Raw genomic sequence first — 15,670 nt, 5'->3', positions numbered from 1 at the left:
TGGCTCCTTCCTCATAACCTTCGAGCCCCTCCCAGAAATAAACTTCACAACCTGAGTTAGGGCCTCTGAGTATAATGAGACCAAAGCAATACAATCAAGATCAAAAGAGTAACTGCTTGACTGTTTTTCAACCCAAAATATAGAGCACAGAGAAATTATTATAGTGCAATCAGTGTTTGTGCCAACCATAATTATGTATCCTTACAATCTAGTTTCATCTTATGAGAATTAAGAATATAAAATGAATGTTCAAGATCAACTAAATTTAACTATAATGACACTAATGTAGCTCACGTCTAAATTTCAATTCTATTGCTTATGGGGTCTTCAAAAGCAGCTAGTTTGCCTCATTCTGCTAATGGAGCTTTTATTTAACAGTTTACATTAAGTCCTTTTGTATTTAAAGTCCGTATTTATTAAAAAATTCCCAAATATGTATTAAAATTGAACATATTGTTAGAATAGTGCATCAAAAAGACCACCACAAGCAACAATGATACTTTTCTTGTTACAAAAATATCTTCCCCACCTCTCCTTTCTTTGGGCCTGTGAGCTGCTCCACACTGTCACAATAGTTACATGTGTGTTTTCAGTACAGTGGGCAAGCCCAGTGACAGCATTTAATAGAATAGATAGTGTAGTTAATAAATGCCAATTTAATTTTTCAGGAAACCTATTCCACTGATTAGAACAAACAGTAAACAAAATCTCTCTTCCTCCCCCCTTTTGAATTTGAAGGATCATTTCAAAGCTGGTGCCAACCTGGTCTGCAGTCAACTGTTTACCCAATGATATGTATGCAATGTCTTTTCTGGGAAACGGGGATTAATAGCTTTTTCACAGTCAACATTAAGTCACAACACTATTGACAATTTCCTTCCAATGAACCCATTCACAGAAGAATTGTGCCCCCTCCTTCCTCACACCAAGCATTAGTGAAATACCTGGCTTTGCTTCATTGATTTAGAAGTGGGAGAATGATTATATGCTTTTAAAGTCAGGGTTTCCTTTTGTGTGTGCGCGCACGCACATGCGTGCACCCATCTGGGGATAGAAGTGCACCGCAAAACTTTTAGGGGGAAGGTTTCTCTTCTGAGCTATCCAGCCAGGAGCCTGACATGACAAACAGACCAAATGAACAACGTTAAAATAAAGCTATTCAATTTTCCTCTTTCATATGCACCTCTTAAAATTGAGTTCTCTCTCTCTCTGGAAAAAAAAAAAATCCAGACAAGTAACCAGCAAATAGATGTCTTCCCTCACTGACTAAGCTGGTTCCTTAGAGAAGGGACGAGCACAGGAGGAATTCTCTTTTACCAATGTCCCCACCTAGGCTCTTACGGGATGCTGTCATTTCCCTAATGCTACTCTGCTAGCTCCTTTAGCACCAGCTTTTATCCAGAAAAGGGTTGTCTTGGTTAAAAGATTACATGCAAATTGAACTCAGCTTTCAGCAGCCATGTTAACACTCACAATGTCGACTGTGTGAGCAGTTTGCATACAGACACAAGTTGTGTTCAATACCATGTCAGCTGGTTCTGGGTAAACCCTGAGATTTAGCCATGGTCCAGCAAGCATGATACTGAATCTGCTTGTTCCCTGTCTACCCTCACTGCAAGGTCATGGTCCACATCTAGTTAGTTAAAACACAGTCTTGAGGAATAGTGTTAACTACATACTTTTCTAACACAGACAAATGCTCCCTGGCTGAAAGCAGTGGCATTGAGTAGCATCATGAACATAAGAACATAGGAACAGTCATACTGGGTCAGACCAAAAGTCCATCCAGCCCAGTATCTTGTCTGCCGACAGGGTCAACATCAGGTGCCCCAGAGGGAGTGAACCTAACAGGTAATAATCAAGTGATCTCTCTCCTGCCATCCATCTCCACCCTCTGACAAACACAGGCTAGGGACACCATTCCGTACCCATCCTGGCTAATAGCCAGTAATGGACCTCCATGAATTTATCTAGTTCTCTTTTAAACCCTGTTTATAACCCCTGTTGTGGGTCTGATAGTGTGGAAGACGGGTCTGGAAAAATCCAGAGTATGACCAAGCAAAATAACCCCAGATTCAAGTTTACTTAAAGGAAGAATCTTATTCTTGAACAAATTGATTGGTTATAACCTCTTTTAAGAGGACATTACAGTTTAGGTCGGGGTGGGCAAACTTTTTGGCCCAAGGGCCACATCGGGGCTGTGAAACAGTATGGAGGGCCGGGTAGGGAAGGCTGTGCCTCCCCAAACAGCCTGCCCCCCCCCTCAGAATCCCCGACCCATCTAATCCCCCCGGCTCCTTGTCCCCTGACCACCCACACCAAGACCCGAACCCCTATCCAACCCCCCCTGCCCCAACCGCCATCCACACACCTGCCCGTTAAGCGCCCCCCAGGAATCCCCCCTCATTCAACCCTTCCTGCTCCCTGGTAATGCTCCCCAAAACCTCCGCCCCATCCAACCACCCCTGTTGCTCCCTGTCCCTCCATGACTTCCCCCCCAAACCCCTGCCTCCTTAATTCTAACCTCCCCCCCCCGCCCCCAACACAAACACACTCCCCTTACCATGCCACTCAGAGCAGCTAGAGTTCGCAGCCACGCCGCCTGGCCAGAGCCAGCCATGCTGCCGCACCGCCCGCCAGGAGTGATGGGCCAGAGCACAGGCGGCGCGGCAAGCTGAGGTTGCGGATGAGGGGGACAGCAGGGGATGGGGACCGGGGTCTAGCCTCCCCGGCCGGGAGCTCAAGGGCCGGACAGGGCTGTAGTTTGCCCACCTCTGGTTTAGGTGAAACTTAATGAGCAACATAGTAGGGAAGCCAATTACAATATAACTGTAAACAAACCAAAACAGTGAGGTAAAACTCATATCCTGTAGAACAGTTTTAACAGTTGTTGAGTGTAATTTCAATCAGCACAATACATCACACTATTCAGAAACATATAACTGCCTCCCAAGTCTTGTGTCTAACCAACTAGACAAACTACTTCTAAATACAGAAAGTATTTTGAAATATTTTACTACCCCTCTCAAATATTCTGTAATGTGCTGTGCAGGACTCAAACTGATTTTTAGGCCTTAATTGAACTGTGTACTAAAACTTTATTTCCTACCTGTAATGTACATGTGTGACTGTCGGTCGTCTGTAGCCAAGAATCCAGGTCTGGATGTCTATAGGTTCTGCATTAGGGTAAGCAATGGTTGTATCTATCACCCACTGAAGACCTTTTGATTTGCTCTCTATGAATAAAGTGGAAGAAAGAAGACGAGGTGTTAAAAAAGTTAGACCAAATTATACCCCATTGGCTTGACATCTATTCTAGTGTTACATTTCCTTAATATTACTGTATATACTCGTTCATTAGCCCGTTTGTTTATAAGTTGACCCCCCAAAATGGATAGGTAAAAACAGCAAAAACTGTATGACCCTTTCATAAGCCGACCCTATATTTCAGGGGTTGGAAAACTTTGGCTCCCCACCGTCAGGGTAAGCCGCTGGCAGGTCAGGACGTTTTGTTTACTTGGAGTGTCTGCAGGCATGGAGCCCCTCAGCTCCCTGTGGCCACAGTTCACCGTTCCCAGCTAATGGGAGCTGCGGGAAGTGGCGGCTCCCCATTGGCTGGCACTTCCCGCAGCACCCATTGGCTGGGAATGGCAAACTGTGGCCACAGGGAGCTGAGGAGCTCCATGCCTGCAGATGTTCCAGGTAAATAAAACGACAATGTATTAGATATTCAATTAAATGATTCCATAGAGTTTAAAATCATCAAATTTTGGGGTAGACCCATTTATAAACCGACCCCTACTCTTTGATGAGTAACTTGTTTTACCAAAAATATTCGGCTCATGAACGAGTATATATGGTATATCACTTAATCTGTACGAACATTACTTAAATCCCCCAAAAAACAGGTAGATCAGGAGAAAGACTAAGGACATGGTGAATTTCATTGTAGGTAAAATCCCAGAAATATGATCAAAATCTCAAAGTAATTACTAAACAGTCTCTAACAACTAGTGTAATTTTTATTGACAATATCTATGCCTTGTGTCCCAGCATGTCCACTGTTTCACTTTGTTTTGATACTTTGCTTTTTATATGTATTTATACAGAAAGTCAAAATATTTCTTTTAAATTTTTTTTAAAAGTCCCCTTTCCTACATTTTTAAATAGCACCACCATAGATTATCAAAACTGACATTTTTAGAAACCTAAAGTCACATTTAGCTATTTATGCAGTTTACTTTTTCATTCAGTTCATTCCGTATTTCATTCAGTTTGGGCAGTTTAATTTGCTGCTCTCTCCTGGATGAGCACAAAGTCGCAACATTTGGTTTGCAAACAATGCAGACAAAAATATACAAAAAAAAGTTAATTTTTTTTTTAAACGTGTCAGGAGAAATATTTCTGTTAGAGGGCTTTTACAAAAACCTAATGCTTTCTCCTACACTACTCCAAAAGATAGGGGGAAAAAGATACCTCAGCTTAAATTACTTTTTAGCTTATATATTTATTGGCTTTCCTACCGCATTGACGACTGTATTATCTGAACATATATAAATTATTAATTAATTTACTCTCAAGACACCCTTGTTAGATAGGGAAGTATTACTGTCCTCTATGTACAGAGAGAGGGGAATGGAACCACAGAGATTAAGAGATCTGCCTAAAATCGCATGGAAATTTGTGGCAGGCCTCAGAATAGCACATTCCCAATCCAACATTTTAAGCAAAAAAGACCAAGAGAAAGATCATTCCCTTCTCCAAGTGTCTAGGAGTGAACAAAATTTTCAAATTAAAACCTTTTTCCTTTTCCGAAAACTGAAATAACTCAAAAATACAATTTAAAAAGTGCATGAAGGTAAGCCGGTTTTATCATCATGCTAATGAGACAATAGGAGACTTGGTTCAAAACCCAAAAACATTTTCATGAAATAATTCTCATATTTTTGAATTTTCAAAACATTAATCCATGCTATAAAACTAGTAAAAAAGAAACAAAACAAAAACAAAAACAAAACAAACCACCACACAGCAAACATCTTCTGCAAAACAATTCAATTTTTTTTAAAAGGAATTTCAGAGATCCAACCAATGGTAGCAAATAGTGATTGTAATTCTGGCCCAAATATCAAACAAACAGTGGCCACTATTATTAGCTGGATAACATGAACAAATAATTTAGAAAGATGAGAAGAATGATTCTCAAATAATATTTTTAATGTTAGCAGTGTGTTAAATTCAATCTAATGCTAAAGTAATTCATAGCAAATCCAAAGCAGCTCTCTCTCTTTTGATAGATAGACAGACAGACAGACACACACTTACCTGAAAAATACAAAGCTAATTAATTTATTATCTTCCATAGCGTGAAATAAAAATTAACTATTAACACTAGTCTTATTATGGGGTGGGAAGCACATGTCATTACTAGTAAGAAGTGCCAGAATAATATTTTAACCAAAATCTTTTGATTTTACACAAAAAAATTGTTCTAAGCTATTTAATAAAAAGTAAGTAGTGGTTTAAAACTGCTGCCTCAATACCTGATGGTTTGGACTCCCTCACTGCAGGAAGGCCACTGCTGCCTCCATCTCTCTTCTGTGTTGCTTTCCTACTTGCTTGCCCTAACTTAGTAGCAACTGAGGGGCAATGCTGTGTGGATGCCTCACACCAGCTCCACCTCAACACAAAGAGAAACCACAGATCTGAGTCCTGCAACACACCACGCGCCCTAATTATAAAAGGTCTTGCACTCTTTCAGCCTTTCATAGACCTCAGCTTTTAACATGGCAGTTCTTCATTAAATGGGTTACTACTGCATCCCACCACAAAGATACCAACTTGTCCGAGATACACTTTAAATCAGGAATGTGAAAGAATCCATGACTTCAGCCTTATTCTTTCATTTGAAAACTTAAGACACTGGCAATCTGAATTTTCTAATAGTTTTCTAATAGAAACAGTTTTCTAATAAAGCATTAATTAATTATTTAAAGAGGAGTTAATAAACATTGCTTCTTGACGAAATGTTAATTTACTGGCATATCTTAAATTATGTAAAAAACTTTTTAAAATGGCTTAGTAAACAAAAAAAAACACAAGGACTATGTTAATAAATGTGATTAACTAAAGCTACCTACTATCATAAAAAGCCAGAAATTTAAGGAGGATAGCAAGAGCAGTAGATACTGTACAGCTGCAGGCAAAGTCAAATACTAGATGCAATATTCTGGTCATTAAAATTTATTGTAGCATAAGACAGGAGTTCACACAAATGTAAACCAACACAAATGTCAGCATTTTCAGCAAGTAATCATATTTCCATCTCAACATTTTATTCCTGCTAATGTTTACAACGTTAAAATTAACCCCTACAATTGCAAGAATGGAAAAGATTTATTTTTTGGTACATTTCTGGATGTACAGACAGTTTCACTCATTTTATTGAATTGCACTATTTATGTTCTCCCCAAGAAAGTGTTTCCAATAACAACAAAGTTCAAGCTGATACTGAAACTCAAGAGGAAGCAGGCCCATTGCACAAAGACAGAGCAAGGCTATGCCCGCCTGAGTATGTTTGATGGTGTTGCTCTCAGGTGCATCCAAACAGATTTCTGAACCCAAGAATTTTTATTTATTTATTTTAAATCAGGGCACGCTATTTGCGACATCAGAAAATTGATCTTTTTGAAATAAGGTAATTTTTTTTTTTAAAATTCAAGCTTACCATGCCCATTTTGGTTTTGCTATGAATTTGAATAAAAAAGCATTCTTGGATGGCACTGAATGTTCATCATACCTAAGGGAGAGCACGATTCTGCTTTGCTTAAAAAGGTCTTGGCAATTTTCACTACAATTCTTGTCCACCCAGCACCAGAATTTAAAATTCTGATGGCTGAAGGACAATTGGACTTCCTAACACATATATAAGGCACATCTACACAATAAATGCACAGACCCATTTTTAAGATGGACAGAACCAGGCTATAATTTTGATTCAGTTTTAACCTAGTTCAAAAATTACACACCCATTTAGACGTAAAAATAAAATAAAATAAAATAAAATAAAAAAAATAGGGCAGTGTTGTAATGGGAGTCCTGACAATTTGTAGTGTAAAGAAGCTTTACATTAGTCTGTTCAAGAACCCCTCCCTCCAACTTTCGGGTGACCAGGGCAACCACAATCATCCCTGGCAGCCAAGCTATTTTGAACTTTCAGCTTCTACCAAAAAGGCAGAGCGTCTTTTAATAGAAATTGAAAGATCAAACAGCTTGACTAACAGAGAGCTCTCTGAAGCAGCAGCTAGCTAGAACAACTTTGAAATTGACCTTTCTGGAGGCTTGTGTTTTCTCCTGGGCTGCAACTTTCCAAACACTTGACTGTGAGCCATATTATTTTAATCTTTTAGTTTCTCTTTGAATAATTTGGAAACATTCACACCCCCGATCCTTCTCTTTTAATAGAGGATGAATGTTCAAAATAGCCTGCAGGCATTCCATTCATACACAAATCATGTAGAAGTAGGCTACCTTGTGAGAGGTACACACCATGCACTGTTGTTTTTTCCTCATACTTGGACACACACAAAAAAATAATAATAATCAACAATCAAGGGAATATTTGTTTGGCTAGGAAAGCAAATCAAAGGAGAAACTAAGTGGGTCTCAATGTACTTTTTCTTCTGAAATAATATCAGTGGTGAATTTTCATAATTATTTCTTCTCTGTTCTCATTCTTTCAGGGTAGGTGGATCCTTTGATTTTCATATCAGTGCCTAGTGGTGCCCAAAACTTGGCCTGTGGCAGTGGCTCCCCTTAAGATCTTCCTTTGTTGCTCTACCTTCCTCTCACAGAGGACACTGACTGGCTACTATGAGACAGACTCAGTGGGGTTCAAAATTCTCCCTGCCGGCCAAGTCCAAATGCTTATTAGTTGAGTTTTAAAGCTGACCATCTGGATCAATCAAAGTTTGGGCCCCCCTTTTTCCTTTGAGCCATTTGGCCTTGACCAGGAGCGGGAATTTTGAACCCCTTGGAATGCATGTCTCCCAGTAGATGATCAGCATTAACCATGGGAATAGGGTAAAGCAACAAAGCAGAGTGTGAAGGAGAGGGACTGCCTCTGCCTAAGACTTGGGTGTCATGCCACCATTGGGCTCTGATCTGAAAAGCAAAGAGTCCACTATCCATGGTTAAACTTGAAGGCTACTATTTCTACTTAAAATAGCAGTGAAATTAACTGGGGTGAGTTAACACCTAAGATTACTACAGCTGAAAGAGATTAGACCCAAAACAATTTTGCTCTTATTGCTTTTCCGCATATTTACTGTAGCTATTTGACAGCACTTTGTACAGAGTCAAGTTTCAATGTGCCGTTGATGGTTAATTGTACTTCCCGTCTTATGCACTAGCATGTTGACATGTGCCGTTCTGAGGGAGCTAATGTGCACACTCATCCCCCAGGCCTGATAAGAGGTTGTTTACCAGCAATGACAGCAGCACAAACGAAACAAATAGATGTGTGAACAGAGAGGAGGGTAGGGGGATGGAGCAATGGGCCCAAGGTTTGGTGTTTTTGCTCTCTGGCTTGCTGAAAAGATCTCCTTCTAATCCTCATCAAGGAAGAAAAAAGCCCATATAAATGCTTTTCTTTCCAATTCTTTGTTTTTAAAAAATAGATCATACTATTTCACAGATATGTATCAGAAATAATATTTTAAAAAAATAGTGAATTAAAAGACAGTGCAACAGTGTCTATCTTCTGCACAAATTATTTTTTTTCTCTTTTGAGTTCTCTAATAAAGCCATTTCTGAATGTTAAGTAATAAAGATGAACTAGACTACATTTGAAGGCTCTAAGATCTGACTTCAACAAAGACAGAATCAAATGCATAGAAGAAGCCTGTTATCAGAGTCTGCTATACAGTGGATTCTTACTCTGCCTTATTTTACCAAAGCAAAGTTTGTTGAATTAAGCTCTGGAACGTATATCTTCAGCGAACAATGGGCCCCAAGCTGCCATGACTTGCTAGCTTTTGCTTAGTAATATTCAAATACAGAGACTTCTAAACCAAACAAAATAAAATAAACCTGAATTTCACCAAAACATTTTTCTGTTTTTAAAACCCATCAGAGAATTGAGTCCAGTTACTTGAAGAAACATAGCTTTGCAAACAGTTCAGAGAGACAATCTGAAAGGGACTTTTATAGTCCCCCTGAGCATACATCTAAGCAATTGTTTCCTCTGAAAGAAAATCAGTCCATGGAGAATCAGATTGTTGGTGTATGTGCAGCATGTACTTTACCTATTACACTCTACAGATTCTTCTCTCTGGGCAAAGAGCTCCAAGTACAGCATCCTGATGTGGGACACACTGGATTCCTCAGCAGGGTTGCTTTTATCAGGTGCCAAAATGAACACTTAAATCCTTCTGTATGCAGACAGACAGACAGCACTTCCTTTCTAGCATCAAGGGCTCTCACTCTTAAAGACAACAAGCCATCAAGCGTTGGCACCAATTCCACTAGATATTTTTACTTTTCACTCCTGGGATAGAAGTCCTGTACATTCAGTGTGGTTCATTAAAAAATAATGAATAAAGTTTCTCCAAAAAGTGCAATCCAGGTACAAGAGGAACAACTCACTTATACTTACATAATTTGGTACCTAAAGAAACTAAGATACATTTCTACATAGATGTAAGATATAGGATTAAGGTTCTTGGATCAGGTTGAAGAAGAAATAGGATCAGAGGCCTGGAAAAATTCTGTTCGTGTGAAGAGAAATTGGAAAAAAAGGGATTGGATATTTACACAGATGCTAAGTATATCCAGAATTGTTATAATTAATGACAATAAAAATTTTGGATGGAGTTTTGAAACCTTGAGTTTCAGGGTTTAAGCCAATCTCGAACTATTAGAGACCAGATGAGACTTACATGTGGGGCAGATTATCCCATATCTTCCCACTGTGGGTTCTTGCACTTTTCTCTGAAGTATATGGTTCCAATTGCTGTCAGAGACAGGCTACTTGACTACAGACAAAATAATGGAACAACTGACATGAAACTGAAGAGTTTTAAAGAAGAGCAATATAATTAATGCCAATTAATGTGGGCTTATGGAAAAAGAGATGGCAAACTAACTTGATAACTTTATCAGATTACAAGTCTGGTTGATAAAGATAATAGTGTTGATGTAAACAGGTGTCCGTGACGCATCCGACTTAGTACCACAAAACATTTTGATTGAAAAATTAGAATGATGCAATCAACACTGCACACAATAAACTGATTAAAACTGGCTGATTACTAGGTCTTAAAATGTAATTGTGAACAGAGAATCATCATCAGACAGGGTGTTTCTCTATTGGGGTCCTGCAGGGATAGGTTCTTGACCGTACACTATTTATAAGTGACCTGAAAGAAAACGAAATCAGTAGTAATCAAGTTTGCAGTAGACAAAAATTGAGGATGTAAATAATGAAGACGGGTCACTGATGAAGAGCAATCTGGATTGCTTAGTAAACTGAGCACAAGCAAACAGTATGCATTTTAATATATCAAAATATAAAGTCATACATCTAGGAACAAAGAATGTGGCCCATACTTACAGAATGGGAGGAAGTCTATCCTGGGAAGGAGTGTCTCTGACAAGGACTTGGAAGGTCATAGTGGTTAATCAGCAGAACGTGTGCACCCAGTGCTACTTCTAGTGTGACCAGAAGGGATAATGTGAACCCCTTGAATGAATAAACAGGGGAATATCAAATAAGAGTAGAGAGGTTATATTACCTCTGCATTTGGGACTGGTGTGGCCACCACATTTCATCCCAAAGAAATATTTCCATAAAGAAAGAACAGCTGTGTTCTTTAAATATAAGTAAGCTAGTGCAGAAGACTCTCTTTAATAGTATTTTGTTTCTCACCTGATTAACTGTATGAAAAGGGACTCAATACACGGACTTATGAGACAGTGCATAATATTTCCTAACAAGTGTCTATAATATTAATGTGACTACAAAGTCCACAGTGTTCATAGAAAGAAAGGAATAAAAAGGTATATTAGGAAGAAAACACTGCAGTGTATGAAATAACTACTTTCATTGTAAGTAATGTGCATATTTTAGGGCTAGTCTACACCGGCAATGTTAAAGCACTGCCACCATATGGCTACAGCAGGTCTGGTTCTCTAGTGTTAGAAACAAGTTTAGATTGTCTCATGGGATCCATTGCCTTCAATCTGAATCTGGGCCATAAAAAAAAAAAAAAAAAAAAAAGGGTTACATTTTCTGAGTCCAAATAACCCTCCTTTTCAATGGACCAGGGCCAGGTTCAACTGCCAAACTCTGTGGCCGTACCTGAACTAAAATCATACTATAATGCACCAGCTGGTCCTGTTTGTCTATCTTTCAACCTAGTGTTCCTGTAGCCAGTCTGCCGGTCCCAAAGTGTCACAAAAATCCCACTTGTTTTATCACCAGCCAACTGGCAACGCTCCCTGCATACCTCACACGGTGTTAGTTTATAATTTAACATGTATTAGGTTTACAGCATATTCCTGTACACTAACACATGACTAATTACATGATAGTTATTGGCCAGGCATACGGGGGCAGCTGCTGAATAATTCCATAATTAATCAATTTATTGTAAGCTATGTACAACATACATTCAGGATTGGATAGCTTCCTTGGTGCTCCACTCATATTAGAATTTCTGAGAACATTTACTCTGTACACACAAGCAGATTATATTACCACTTAATATATCTTTATTTTTTATATTTCTTCTAAAACCTACTAAAAAAAGCTAGAGAGTGTTTAGACTAATTCCTTATTAAACTGGACTGTAAATTATTTATATCTTATCTATTTTTGAGTTATGTCTTTATTACATTGTCATATCAGGTGATCCTGCATGAATAGCTAGCCTAACATGGGTGAAATTCCATTAGAAGCAGAAGGTCAAGGTCACTGGAAAGTCGGTTTTCCTCTAGATTTGATCTGCAACCTCAATATTACACAAGATCATTGATCTCTAGACAAGACTATTTTTGTTTACTTGTAAGAAAAATATTAATTTACAAGAACACATTAAGAATTTAATGTTAAACATTCACTTCTTTTAACTAAATATTTTCCATTCTTCAGAAGGATAGCTCCTGCCAGTTAACAGGATAAGTCAAATGGGTAGATATTTAGAAGACAGTAATGTGAACCAGACAATAGCCTCTCACACAGATATAGATTAGGGGAGATTTCACCCTAACCCACATACTTTTTCCATAAAAAGATAAAATAAGCCCTTTTCTCTCCTTTATTTTTAAACAAATACCTAATGCATAATCTACTAAAATATGAAATTCACATACTGCTTCTGTTCTCCCCCCCGCCTTTTTTTATTTCTGTCTTTTCCTCTCCCCACATAACTTTTTCCTCTGCCACTCATTCTCCTTCACTCTGCAACAAATAGGGAAATCAATGTAAAAAATATTCTTCACCTCCTGCTGCCCTTTACTTAAAAAGTTTCCAAAGGCAAGTGAGAGGGTGCAGGAATGTTGTTCAAGGATTCCTCCAACTAGTTTTTCCCTATTACTCTGCTCTTCTCCCCAAAAAGGACGGACAGACACACACACACCCCCTATCTTCCTCTGAAATTCATCCTTCTGGCGCTCTATTGATGCAGCTCTTAAAAAGGACAGATTTGGTTTTCCAATTAAGTTAATTGCAAAATTTTAACATCAAGAGGAGCAAAATTTAAGCCCTCCAGTGTCCTGAGTTGGCTATTCAATGTACATCTTCCCTTAGAAAAAGAGAGAACACTAACTATATCATACAGTAAGCCCCTGCAGGCATGAGGGAGAGGTCTGGTTCTGAACTCAGATGTGTTGCCACTGGACTGGACCAGCCACTGTTTGTTCAAATTTCATCCCACTACACCTCTCCAGTTTCACATGCAGGAACAACAGAGACATAGCACACTGTGGCTAGCACACTTGGATGAGGATGCAAAGTGGGAAGGATGAAGGAAAATCTTAATCTCCACTTCACATCCTAACGTCCACCCAGTTCCCCAGCAGTGGGAAATTATGGCTGTGATTTACTGCATATGGGAATACCTTGATGGCTGATTTTACACCCTTACCCCCCCACCCCCCGCCAAAGCATCGTACTGCACAAACAGAACATTACATAAAATTGGCAAGTTGCCTTATTTTCAGAAATGCTGAGCAGTAACCACTAGTCAATAGGAGCTGCAGGTGTTCAACAACTCTGAATGTCAGGCCCTATATGCATTATATTTCAGTCCATGTTCCCCTAAATGTCTCGTACTGGCTAGTGACAAGATGTTTACCTGACAGATCAGCAGTTTGAGTAGTTATGTCAAATCCTATGTTCCCAATAAAAGGTAAAGTACAGTATAGCTGAACTATTAAGAATGTTTGTAGGAACAGAAAGGGTTAAATTTACTAATAGGAAGCTGTTCATTTAATGTTGTCAGAGACCACCTCTAAGAGACAGATAACAGACCTAAATATTAGTGATATTTCAGAGTGAGAGGTAAATCAGTGTTCCTGTTTACAGGGTTTTCTATATTCTTTGATTACACTTTTAACTAACATAAAACAAACATAAGCTTACATAAGTACTCTGTTGTAGAACTAGAAAAGAAGTTTGAGAACAAAACAAAGTCTTCCTCCTTCCTTAATAGTAACTTATCTGCTTAACAATTACTAGCACTAAGCAGTCTACGAAAATAATCTAAGAGCAGAGTAAGCAACGGATAATAGCACTCTTCAAATATAAAGACAGAAAAGTAAAGACTGAAATAATAAATTAGTTGGCAATGTTACATTCCATAAAGTAATCTATAGAATCATAGAAATGAGAGACTGGAAGGGACCTCAGTAGCTCATTTTGTCTGGTCCTCTGCATTGAGGCAGAACTAAGTACTATCCAGACATGGGGTGCTCAAACTTCACTGCACCACAACCCTTTTCTGATAACAAAAATTACTACATGACCCTAGGAGCAGAGACCGAAGCCTGAACCTGCCCAAGCCCTGCGAGAGGGGGCCAAAGCCAGAGCTCCACCACCCGGGGTGGAAGGGAGCAAAGCTGAAGCTCCAGGGCTGTAACCTGAGCCCTGCTGCCCAGGGCTGAAGTGGGGTTCGGACTTTGGCCCTGGGCCCCAGCAAGTCTAGGCCAGCCCTGGCGACCCCATAAAAATGGGGTTGAAACCCACAGTTTGAGAATCGCTGATCTAGACTATCCCTGACAGATGTTTGTCTAACCTATTCTTAGCTTCCAGTGACGGAACCCTCCCTAGGTAATTTGTTCCAGTGCTTAGCTACCCTTACAATTAGGAAGCTTTTCCTAAGGTCTGACCTAAAATCTCCCTGGCTGCAATTTAAGCCCATTACTTCTTGTCCTGTCCTCAATAAAGAGAACAATTTATCACCCTCCTTTTTATAACAACCATTTATGTACTTGAAGAGAGATTTATATCCCTCCCTCAGTCTTCTCTAGACTAAACAAACCCTATTTTTTCAGTCTTTTCTTGTAGGTCATGTTTTCTAGACCTTTAATCATTTTTGCTGCTATCCACTGAACTTTCCCCAATTTGTCCACATCTTTGCCAAACTGTAATGCCCAGAACTGGACACAATATTCTAGTTGATGCCTCATCACTATGGAGTACAGTGGAAGAATTACTTCTTATGACTTGCTTACAACACTCCTCCTAATACATGGGGGAGGTCGCAAGCTGTCAACTTCCACCCCAACACTGCTTGCCTCCAGCATTTATAATGGTGTTAAATATATTCAAAAAAGTGCGTTTAACTGATTGTGGGGGTCACACTCAGAGGCTTGCAATGTTAAAGGGGTCAGCAGTAAAAAAGTTTGAGACCCACTGTGCTAATACATCCCAGAATGATGTTCCTCTCCCTCCCCTATACGCACTTTTTGTGGGGGGGGGGGGGGGGTGCAGCAGTATTACATGGTTGACTCATTTAGTTTCTGATCCACTATAACCCCCAGTTTTACGCAGTACTCCTTCCTAGAAAGAAATTTCCAATTTTGTATTTGTGAAATCAGTAAGCCCTTCCTAAGCATAGTAGTTTGCATTTGTCCTTGAACTTCAGCTAGTTATTTCAGACCATTTCTCCAATTTATCAAGATCACTTTTAATTCTAATCCTGTCCTCCAAAGTGCCTATGACACCACCACCCCCAGCTTGATAACATTCACAAATTTTATACCTGTACTCTCTATGCCATTTTCTAAATTATTTATTAAGATATCAAATAGAATAGGACCCGGTACAGATTCCTCTGGGACCTCAATCAAAATGCCCTTCCAGCCTGACTTTGAACCATTGAAAACTACTCCGAGTAGTTTTCCCAACCAGTTGTGCACCCACCTTATAGTAACAGAGGAAAGAGTACCAGGTAACTAATGAAGTGAGAATCTGCAATGCTTCCCCTAACAACCAACAATTTAACCTCAGAACTCACTATTCATGGAATAAGATAGATTTACAGCATCAGGGAGCCATCTCCAAGTCTGAAAGGTCATAAAATAAATACACTCCCAACAGTGAAGGTTCCTGAGACAAAACTCCTGACCAGATCCAAGAAGGAAGCAACCAGAGACACTGTGCCTGATG

The 15,670-nt window shown here is 39.3% G+C and overlaps 1 protein-coding gene across 7 annotated transcripts in view; it reads right to left on the bottom strand.

The window, feature by feature from the left end:
• LPGAT1 (lysophosphatidylglycerol acyltransferase 1) overlaps positions 1 to 15,670 on the bottom strand; it is a 234,646-nt gene that overhangs the window by 115,171 nt on the left and 103,805 nt on the right. For 5 of the 7 annotated variants that reach the window (XR_012655619.1, XM_075064343.1, XM_075064341.1 and 2 more), the window contains one exon: positions 3,110 to 3,236. The exons of the other annotated variants lie outside the window; for them this stretch is intronic. Coding sequence is in view for 4 of the 5 variants with exons in the window: in XM_075064343.1 (XP_074920444.1) it covers positions 3,110 to 3,236 (127 nt within the window). In the remaining variant the exon portion in view is untranslated. The remainder of the gene's footprint in view (positions 1 to 3,109; positions 3,237 to 15,670) is intronic. 7 annotated transcript variants of the gene reach the window in all.

This window comes from Chelonoidis abingdonii, chromosome 3 (assembly GCF_003597395.2).
Source record: "Chelonoidis abingdonii isolate Lonesome George chromosome 3, CheloAbing_2.0, whole genome shotgun sequence".
In the NCBI taxonomy this organism is placed as follows: Eukaryota; Metazoa; Chordata; order Testudines; family Testudinidae; genus Chelonoidis; species Chelonoidis abingdonii.
This window is presented reverse-complemented; position numbering and strand designations above follow the sequence as displayed.